The following is a 10,495-nucleotide window of genomic DNA, read 5'->3' as shown; positions in this document are numbered from 1 at the left end:
GTTCGAGACCAGCCTGGGCTACAAAGTGAGCTTAAGGCCAGGCTGAACTGCACAGCAAGACCCTGTCTCAAAAAGACAAAAAAAGAAAAGAAAAATACCTATGTCACCTCAGCTGCTAGAGCAATGACAGGAATTGTTCTGCTGCCCATGTGGCAAGGGCATTATTTGGTGTGAGTTGCATGGGCTATAACCACCTGAAGGGGCAGGGCCGGGACAGGAGTGAGAGCCTTGGTGGAACATGCAGGCCGTGGCAACAGCCACAGTGACGGGTTCTTCCCTTGGCCAGCCTTGGGTTCTTGCAGGCTCCTCAGTCACAGTTCTTGTAGTCTTTCTGTTGCCTTGTCTCATGAGGTAAGTGTTGTGTGAGCTTCAGAGAAAGGAGCTGAGGAGAAGGCAGATGGACAGATGACCAGGACATAAGGGAAGAGTGGAGGTCGTGGCCATTGCTCATTATTAGCAGGTGCCTTTCCTCTTTGTGAAATGAAATGAAACTGATTTGGACAGGAATAAACGAAGCATGGGCTTGGTGGTGACTTTCACATTTGTGGTGTGCAGACTCTGAACATACTCTGTGTGTCCTTTTACATTTTTAATCCTCCACTCCGCGCTTTGTAACTTCAGGTGCTGCTCGTGAGCAGTAGTCGCCACCCAGACCGATGGATTGTCCCTGGAGGAGGCATGGAGCCCGAGGAGGAGCCCAGCGTGGCAGCTGTCCGCGAAGTCTGTGAGGAGGTATGTGCTGAGGAAGCAGTGGGAAGCCCGCCCCGTCTGCGTGGTCTCCAGCTTATCACGGCTCACGGAGCAAGGGCACTCGGGGTCACAGGCACACAGCCTTAGTGCTTTCTGTGCGCTGCTTGGGAAGGCACGGTGAAAGTCGCGTGCATCGGGCGCTCCACGCCGGCAGACGCTCACGGTAGTGGCCGTGTGTAATGGTACCTCGCACTTCTTTGTGGCTCCCCGGGGATCTCTTGCAACATTGCCAGTTACCTGTAGAGAAGGTCAAGCATCAGCCTAGGGTTAAGAGGAGCTGGCTGGGTTAGTGGCGCATTCTAATGAACCTTGGGATGAGGACGAGAAAGAGGCTCTTCCTTTCCTGTGCTTCCTGACTCCTCGCATTGGAAGTGGCTGAAGCAGTCATTGTATTGACCAGAGCTGGTAATGGGACAGCTTGGAAAAGAGTACCTTCTTTTTTTTATTTTTTTATTTTTTTTGGTTTTTCTCCGGTACCAGGAACCGAACTCACGACCTTGCGCTTGCCAGGCAGGCGCTTTGCCGCTGAGCTAAATCCCCAGCTCCCAAGAGTACCTTCTTTTTGACGTAGTCACTGATGTTGAGTGTATGTGTTTTGAGCTCCCAGGCCTTGCCTCTGTATCTTGTTAGATAGTCCAGACTAAACAGAAGTCCAGCTGGGGGCCCCTATTAGTTCCTTATTTCAAAAGTCCGGCGGAAGACTGACAAATAGATTGCAATTCAAAAGCCAGAGGGAAGGAACTGGTGTTTGTCCATAGCCTGTGCAACACCACACTCTACTGCACTCATGTTAGCGCATGTAGGACTTGTAATTGGGTGGTGCAGGTTTTATCTTCCCCAGGTCCTAGCACCCATAGGTAGGGGTGTTTTGTTGTTATTTTTTGTATAGATAGTATTTTTGAGTCCATGTAAGATTGATTCTTGGGACATACAGAATAGCACTTAGGACAAATCTGAATTCTGTCTTTCTTTGGGCCCAGCTCTTTCTAAAGTCCCTTCAGAGTAACCTTCCTGTGGAACACCTGCGGGATCCCTCCTTGCTCTGCCTGCAGTCTCACCCTGGCACACTTCTCTCGTCTTACCTGTACCTGGTATCCCTAACTAGACTGCAGTCTCTGCAGGCAGAGGTCACATTTCCTATGCAGACCCTCTCACTGGGCCTTGTGCACACCCAGTGGATGGAAAGCTGGTAGCGCCTGCGGCCGTGGTGCAGTGCATAGTGGCTAGAACAGCGTTGCCGGTGCTGAAGAAATGCCTGAATGTGGACTCAGTACAGGAAGTGACGTGGGCAGAGAGGATGTGGACAGCTTTTTAGTGGGTGATGAAGAGGCCGCCAGGTAGACCAACCGGAACCAAGACGGGGCACAATGAAAAGATCTTTGACCTGGGAATCCTTGTGGTGGCAGGGGCTAAACCTAAGGCCTCATGCATGCTCTAATCTCCGTAATGCAAAAGCTATTTCCATTGTGATCTCTTAAACATTCCTGTATTTAATTCTAGATATTTCCAGGATTAAAGATACTTACTGTAACACTAGAGAAAGTGATCCCATTAACTGAAACCAGGACCTTGGGCGACCAGTAGGGTACCCCAGCCCTGTGCGCCGGGCGCAGTCAGGGCTCCGTAGTGTCCCCAGCGGGAAGGAGTGTGGAGCACGAGTGTCTGCAGTGCCTTCCACAGAAGGTCTGTGTTAGTCCGCTGTCACTGTGACGAACACCTGCGCACCCTCTGGCCGTCAGTTGCTGTCTTACCAGGGAGAAGCTTACTGTTCGGCCCATGGCTTTGGGGGTTCGCCGCAGGGCTTTGGGCCCATGTGAGGCAGCACCCTGGCTGAGAATGCTCTGTGTGGTTGGGAAGTGAGAAGAGCGAGAAGAGACCGGGTCCCACAGTCCCCCTGAGGGCCCCGAGGGGGGGCCCCGAGACCTCACACTGGGCCTCTCATCTCAAAGCTTCTGTCACCTCTCTCTGCATTGAGCTGGAGACCATGCCCACAACTGAAGGCCCCGGGAGGACATTACAACCCCAGCTGTGGCAGTGGTTTCCTGCCTGAAGTCTGGTTCCTCCCCGCTGGTTCATCTTGCTGCACATCTGCGTGATAGTCTGCTGTCAAGGCCGTGTGCTGGTTGGTGCCGGTCACCGGGGGCACATGCTGGACCCTCACAGTGTCCTCTTCGCTGTCTAGCACACAGCAAGTGCTTAATGCAGGACATACAGTCACAGATCTGATCAGCAGGGTAGCCATAAAAATGCAGTCGAGGCAGGTGCTTCCGGGCTGTCAGGAGCAGACACATTCCTCAGGTCCCTGTTAAGGAGAATGTGACCATGTCCTAGCCGCTGCCCAGCTGGGTTGTATGGAGCTGGAAGGCTGGGTCACAGTGGGTGGGTGACAGTGGGCTTGCAGTGGAGCTCAAGGAGCCCATCCCACAGCCGCAGCTCAGCCACGCTTCTGTGCAAGACCTGTGCTCATCTGTGCTGGGCCTCCTCTTCCACATGTTTCCTGCCTTGAGCTCCACTCAGCTGGCAGTTGACTGTGTGTGTTTCATTGTCACTACCCCAGAGAGGGCCCGATGGGTTTTGCCTGGTTACAGCCTCCTGTAGGATGTCCCTGTGTCCCGGTGAGCAGAAAGACCAGCCGCACGTCCGGCTTCTGGTCCTTTGCTAGATGGCTGCCTTCCCCTTGCATCAGTTGCTGTTTCTTGCTCTGTGGCTGTGCTGCTCTGACCAGTGCGGTCATGTGCGGTAAAAGCAGGCGGCATTTGAAGAGCTGCTGCAGTGGCTTTACCAAAGTCCTGTAAGTGGTTAATTGAAACACATTCCTTAGAGATTCAAGCAGGCTAGATGGCTGGGGATTTAGCTAGTACCAGGAAAAAAAAAAATTAATTTAATTTTTTTTTGGTACTGGGAATCGGACTCAGGACCTTGCGCTTGCCAGGCAGGCGCTGTGCCCCTGAGCTAAATCCCCAGCCCCTTAAATTTAAAAAGCAGGAGGGAACGCTGCTTATGATATGAAGCCATTTGGTGGGGGAACAAATGCATTGTTGGATGCAATGGCATGACACTATCTCAGCCACTCAGGAGGCTGAGGCAGGAGGATTCCAAACTCAAAGCCAGCCTGGGCAATTTTGGGAGACCCTATCTCAAGATTTGAAAATTTTTGAAAGCGCTGAGGATATAGCTCAGTGGTAAAGCATCCTAGTTCAATCCCCGTTACAGAAAAGGAAGGGAGGGAGGGAGGAAGGTCTTGAAGGGATCTCGGAGGGTGTGAATTGTGGCTGTGCATTGGTATAGACAGCAGAATGGGTAGCACTGCTTGCACACTTCCCATGTGTCAGGCTGTCCTAAAGCATTTTGCCTGTGTCATTTGTCCCACTGACCTCTGATACCCTGTGAGATAGCAGCTGTTACTGTCTACAGTTCGCAGGTAAGAAAAAACTGGTTCTGTGAGAGCAAATGAAGCTAATTGTGTTCAGCCTGATGTATTCAAGACTCACATTGAGATTTTAATTCAGGATCTCCAGTTTCAACACTCACATTCCCAAAGCTGTGCTTTGTGAAAGAAGCGCTTACAGTGGTTATCTCTGGATGAACTCATAGGTTATCATGTTCTCTGCATTGAGTGTACGTTTATATTACTACTGGAGAAATTTTCTCTGTGAACACGAATGGAATGAGATTACTAGGCAGCTGATCATAGCATGATCCCACTCAGGTGCCATCAGACACAGCTGTTCTCAAGCTTTGTCCAGCACAGCTTTATGAGTTGAGCGCATGAACCAGATGTAGCAGTGCACATCGGTGGTCCTAGCCTGATGCAGGAGGACCTTGAGTTGAAGTCCAGCCTGTTTATAACTGAGACCTTGTCTCAGAATTAAAAAAAAAAATTTAAAGGGCTGGAGTTGCGGCTCAGTGCAAAGGCCTTGGGTTCAGTGCCCGGTACTTAAGAAAACAAGCCAAACCAAAACAGAACCCCAGCATATTGACGGAGTTTCGTAAACATACACGCATTGCACTTCAGACACTGGCAACAGCACTTAAAGAAAGGGCTAAAATACTCCCCCTTTTAAATAGGCCTGTTTAAAATTTTAGCTCTTTATACTCAAGATCCTGCTGTGGTAAGTGCACAAGGTTTGGAGGGACCAGACGAGCCTCCACAGGGGCGGCAGGGGTGTGAGAGCCAGTCTCCCTGGAGTGGGAAGGAAAAGCACCTCCCTGTGTGGTCCTCAGAGCTGTTCTCTTTCGCTAGTTAGGTGGGAAGATACAGCCCGTGGCTGACAGGGAGCTGGGTCCGAATCTCTTGTCTGTTCCTGTTACATCTCCATTCCTCTCACTATTTATCATCCTCTGTGTTCTCACAAGGATGGAGGACATCCAAAAACAAACCGAGTAACTGTATAAGCACATGTGTGCAGTCTGCTGATTAACTTGTGACCACAAAGCCGGGCGGGGGGTGGTGCACGCCTGGAATCGCAACACTCAGGAGGCTGAGGCAGGAGGATTGCCACAAAGTTGGAGGCTAGCCTGAACTGCATAGTGAGACCCTGCCTTAAAAAGACCAAAACAACCTCCAGCGTTCCAGGTAGCTAGGGCAGGAGCATCGCAAGTGGGAACCTCAGCGAGACCCTGTCTCAAAATAAATACAAAAAGGGCTAGAGACGGAGCGCAGCGGTAGAGCCCTTGCCTAGCATATGCGAGGCCTGTGCTCACTGTCCATTGCCACAAGAATAAAAGCAAAACCCAGCATGCAGTTAGCTCCTGCGGCTCCCTCGCCTGCGTCCTGGCACTGCTGTTCTCTGTGGCCCACGGCTCACGGCCCCACCAGCTGCAGCTGTGCTGTGTACATGCGCCGTGTGGGGCGCGTCTTCGGATCTCAGACTTCCTGCATCTCATACCCTACCCCCAGGTCTTCATATACTGTCCTACGTGAAATAAAAATTTCACAGCCTGTTGGACTGAATCACTTCCGTTAAAGAAAGCGTCCTTGATGTAACATCATTGGCGTTCATTTCTGCAGGCACCTCAGGTTTGGAGCTTTCCTAGTCTGTTCCCCTCCAAGACTGTCAAGAGACTGTTGTAACAGGCTCTTTTGAGTCCATTTGCATTCTCAGGTGCCAGGGGCACAGGGCCACATGCCTGCACTTTGGGAGGCTGAGGCAGGAGGATCACAAGTTTAAGCCCTAGCGGACAACTTAGGAAGACCCTGTCTAAAAAAATAAAAATTTAAAAGGGTTGGGGATCTAACTCAGTGATAGAGCGATCCTGGATACCATCCCCAGTAACACACACACACACAGTGCCATAGTGGACTTAAAAATCTGTACCTTCTTATCCCAGTTCCTCCCCCATGCATTCCCTGTTCCTGCAGAAGAGTGGTTGTGCTGTTCTCACAGAGAGCCCAGAAGGCTCCGCGTGGCGCTGAGAGCTGTCACCGGCGGGAAAGCAGGACTGCGTGTGCCTTGTGCACCACAGCGGGATGAAGTCTGCGACTGCCTGGTGGTGATTCAGAATTGCTTTTGTTACCACCCCTCTCCCTGCGCTTCCTGCCCTTTTATGTTTTTAAAAGATGCTTTTTAGTTTGTTTTTGAGTTAGGGTCTTGCTAGGTAGCTCCGGCTGGCCTTAGACTCCCAGCTGTCCCCCACCTCGGGCTCCTAGTGCTGAGAGTATGGGCATGCGCCGCCACAGGCACAACCGGCCCTGCTGCCTTTCAGCTCATAAACACTTGGTTTTATTTGGAACAGGGGAAAAGTAAAGGTTCAGTATGGCTGAAGTGTGTTTTCTTTACCTTTGTCCTCATCCCAAGCAGTTGTAAATAGTAGGTGAATCACAGAATTTGTCGGGGAGATAACATGATTTTTTTAAAACCTAGAACTCTCTGTGTATAGTGGTGCCTACTTTTGCAGTCCCAGCACTTAACAAGCTGAGGCAGAACTGTAAGTTCAAGCCCAGCCGAGGCAGTTTACTAAGACCCTGTCAGTAAAAAAAGGCTGGGGATGTAGCTTGATGCTAAGGCCCTGAGTTCAGTATCCAGAGGAACTAGCTGTGGTGGCACATGCTTGTAATCTAAGCACTTGGGAGGCTGAGGCAGGAGGATTGCTGCAAGTTTGAGGCCATCCTGAGTTCAGAACCAGCCTGAACTACATAGTGCCCCCACTGCCCCAAAAAAGGAAGGAGGGATAAAGGATTATATATACATAAAATAAAACCTATAACTAACCCAGAAAATCTATACACTAAAATTTGGTAGCAAAACTTTAAAATATGAACACTGTAAGATAGACTTTCTTAAGATAGACTTTCCTTGATAGTACTGGGTATTAAACCCCAGGGCCTTTACACTGAACTACATCCTTGACCCTTTATCTTTTTTGGTAGGGGATACCGGGAATCGAACTCAGGACCTTGCACTTACCAGGCAAGTGCTGCACCGCTGAGCTTCCCTGGTCCCCCTTTATCTTGAGACAAGGTCTTGCTAAGTTGCCCAGGTCTTGCTAAGTTGCCCAGGGTTCCAACTTGTGATTCTCCTACTTCATCTCCCAGAGTGCTGGAATTACAGGCATGCACCACCATTCCCAGCTAAAATTTTTCTGTATATTTGACATTTTTCAGAATGAAGTGTTGGAGAGAAAGTGGCCATAAATATTAATTGTGTGGGAACTGAAGTACAGGGATAGGCTGGAGGCTGCTTTCCCGCAGTCACTCCTGCCCGCCTGCTGACTGCTGCTCAGGCTCTGCTGTGGGTTCTGCAGGGCTGGAGCTGCGCTGTCGGGAGAATGACAGCTTTGTTTTTACTTAGTAAAAAGATGCATTTTTAACTCCTTTGGTCACAGCACTGTTTAAGAATCACTGCTGTCTGTGTACCAACTCCCCACAGTGAATGTAATCCTTATAAACATGTACTCACAGAAATTTTAAAAATTTACCAAAAAAAGAAATTTTAAAAATTAAAAACATTAAAACAAAATACATCACATACCTAAATGTTAAACATAAAACTATAAATAAAAATTTAAAATTAACATAGACAAAAAGAATGATCTCAAGTCCGCAGCCAGCCTGATCAATTTAGGGAGACCTTGTCTCACAAAGAAGGAAGGGCTAGAGCTGCCTCTCGGGACATGGCGCATGCGTGGCATGCTGAGGCCTGGCGCTGAGCCCAGGACTGTCCGTACATGGGTCCGAGGGCTCTGCCCTGCGCCATGCCCCAGTGCAGTGCAGGTGGTGATCTTATGCTGAGAATTCCCCCACCTCTGGTACCGGGAATCGAACTCACGACCTTGCGCTTGCCAGGCAGGCGCTGTGCTGCTGAGCTAAATCCCCAGCCCCTTATGCTGAGAATTTGTTCTTCGCGGATTTAGTGAGAAATGTACCTTGTCCACCTCACATGGCCGTTTTTGTGTGAGGAAATATCTGTACTCTGCCTCCCCAGGAAAGCAGATGCACAGAAGTTATTGTAAGAAGGTAGAAGCTTATTCTTAGGATGAGGAATCTTGTGGGCACACTGTGTAAGGTGAACGGGGAGCACCGCGCAGGAGCTCGCAGGAGGGCAGCGTGAACCTGCAGGTCCCTGGCGTTAGAGCACTGCCCAGGCCCGTGGTCTGTCGTTGGGACTGCTTCATCTTTCTGGCAGCTGAGGGCACAGCTTGCTTCCTTCTCAGCTACCGCACAAGGCTGGAGGCAACCTTGGCACAGCACAGCTCAGTATGGGCCCAGCCAAGGTGGCCAAGGTGTGACTGTGCCACTCCCAGCCCCCCACGCCGGAGGACTCTCGCTGCTCAGGGTCAGGATGCGGTGGCTCTGTTGCTGGTTTGGATTACTTAGGGATCAAATTTGGGTTTCTCTGAATTGCTGACAGTGACAAGACGGTTACTTATAAGAGCAAGTAAGTGGCACCAGCAGGAAGGTGTACTTAGCTTTTCTTTGTAAAACTGGATTATAGTTTGATTTGAGTATTGTGGCTCCTTCCTCAACCCATTTCACAGGCTATTTAATACAGTGAGTTAGGAAACACCCTAAGAACAGGACGGGGGCTGTGGTGCGCTTCTGTGTGGGTCTGAGGCCTACGTTTTCCTTTATCGTGTTTGTCAGGAAGATGCTCTGTGGTGAACTCCATAGCACAGATCACTGTTCTTTCAGTGTTTGCAAAATGATTACTTAAGTCTAAGTGGTTCTCAACCTTATCGCACCCTACACCTCCTTTCCATAATAAATGTGTTATAATAATAACATTTTTCTGTGTTACCATTCATAGACTAGGGAAACATTGTATTCTAGGTTTAAAGAATTAAAACCAGGCTTCCTGCACGCCTAAGTGTGCGGCAGGACTTTGGAAACCCCGGTAGCAGTGTTTAGGTGAGCGAGGCACCCTTCCTCTGCAGGACATCCGCTCTCTGGTCTGTTTCTGCAGCATGCCCCCACCCGCAAGCCAGAGACACACCATTGCCACCGTGCCCCTGGGGCAGCCACACACAGGGAGAAGTGCTATTGTGGCAGATGGAGGAGGTTCGTTTTGGCCCCCACATCCTAGTTGCCTAGTCCCTCATGGTTCAGGGGTTACTGTTGCTCAGGCTGTGGGCTCTAGGGGGCTGGAACTGGTGCCCCAGCTGTGACAGGCAGAGTGAGCATGTAGCAGGGTGGTGGAGGGCCCGACAGAGAAGCTCACAGCAGGAGCTCAGAGCCGGTGCCTCGGTGGTGCGTGTGGGGCTATGGTGAGTGTGGGGCTGCGGGGTGACTTGCAAACCCGTAGAACCTGTTGGGAAGGAGAGCAGTGATGGTTCTTGCCTGGCCTGTCCCACCTACCAATGAAGAGGACATAGTAAGTGAAAACATACATACTCCTCCTCGCTGGTCAGCAGAGAAATGCAGATTTTTAAAAAGCTGGTATATCTTGTCCATCTTGTTATCCAAGATTTAAAAACTAATTCTAGCCAGGTTTGGTAGGATATGACTGCAATCCTAGCGTTCAGGAGGCTGAGGCAGGAGGAACACAAGTTCAAGGCCAGCTTGGGCTGTATTGCAAGCTCAGCCTAATGAAACCCTCTCTGAAAGACAAGAACAAAAGCCTGGTGAGGTGGTGCATGTATATTATCCCGCCACTTTGGGAAACTGAGGCAAGACTACAAGTTCACGTTCCACCTGGCCAATTTAGCAAGATCCTGTGTCAAAAAAACAAAGGGGGCTGGGGCTGGAGCTCAGTGGTGGAGCGCCCATTGTTAGGTCCCTAGTGCCACAAACCCCAAACTTAATTTTGTCCGTGGTGGTGAAGGAGGCAGTGAAAGCGAAGAACCTTAGGGTGTGCGCATGCCCGGCCCTGTGCAACAGTCCTGCGAATGCTTTCCCTTGCAAGCCCTGCCGTGCATCCAGCGTAAGGCAGCAGCTCCCTCCTCCTGGACACCAGCCCTGGGCCTCGCTGCCTGGGGTTTTCAGCTTAGTCACTGCATTTCATGGAAGGTGTCATGACTTCCTAGCGCTGGTGTGTAAGTGCATTTCCATACCCATAATAGTAAGTTTCAGGCATTTTTCCTGTATGCAATATGTGTATAGCTTCTTAGAGACAAGGTCTTATCATTTTGTTCAGGCTGGCCTTGAACTCTGTGTAGCCCAGACTGGCCTTGAACTTGAAACAACCCTCCTACCTCAGCCTCCCAAGTGCTGGGATTACAGGCCTGTGCCATGCCCCCCCCCCACCAGGTCTACGGTGTTTATATTTAGTGGGGACATTTTAAAAACAGAAAGGAAAAAGAACAAAAT

The 10,495-nt window shown here is 50.2% G+C and overlaps 1 protein-coding gene across 1 annotated transcript in view; it reads left to right on the top strand.

Annotated features, from left to right (window-relative positions):
* Nudt3 (nudix (nucleoside diphosphate linked moiety X)-type motif 3) overlaps nt 1-10,495 on the top strand; it is an 86,561-nt gene that overhangs the window by 54,072 nt on the left and 21,994 nt on the right. Inside the window, exon 2 of the mRNA XM_005389524.2 lies at nt 622-732. Coding sequence (XP_005389581.1) covers nt 622-732 — 111 coding nt within the window. The remainder of the gene's footprint in view (nt 1-621; nt 733-10,495) is intronic.

The sequence above is a fragment of the Chinchilla lanigera genome, unplaced genomic scaffold, assembly GCF_000276665.1.
Source record: "Chinchilla lanigera isolate Chin_1 unplaced genomic scaffold, ChiLan1.0 scaffold00036, whole genome shotgun sequence".
In the NCBI taxonomy this organism is placed as follows: Eukaryota; Metazoa; Chordata; class Mammalia; order Rodentia; family Chinchillidae; genus Chinchilla; species Chinchilla lanigera.
This window is presented reverse-complemented; position numbering and strand designations above follow the sequence as displayed.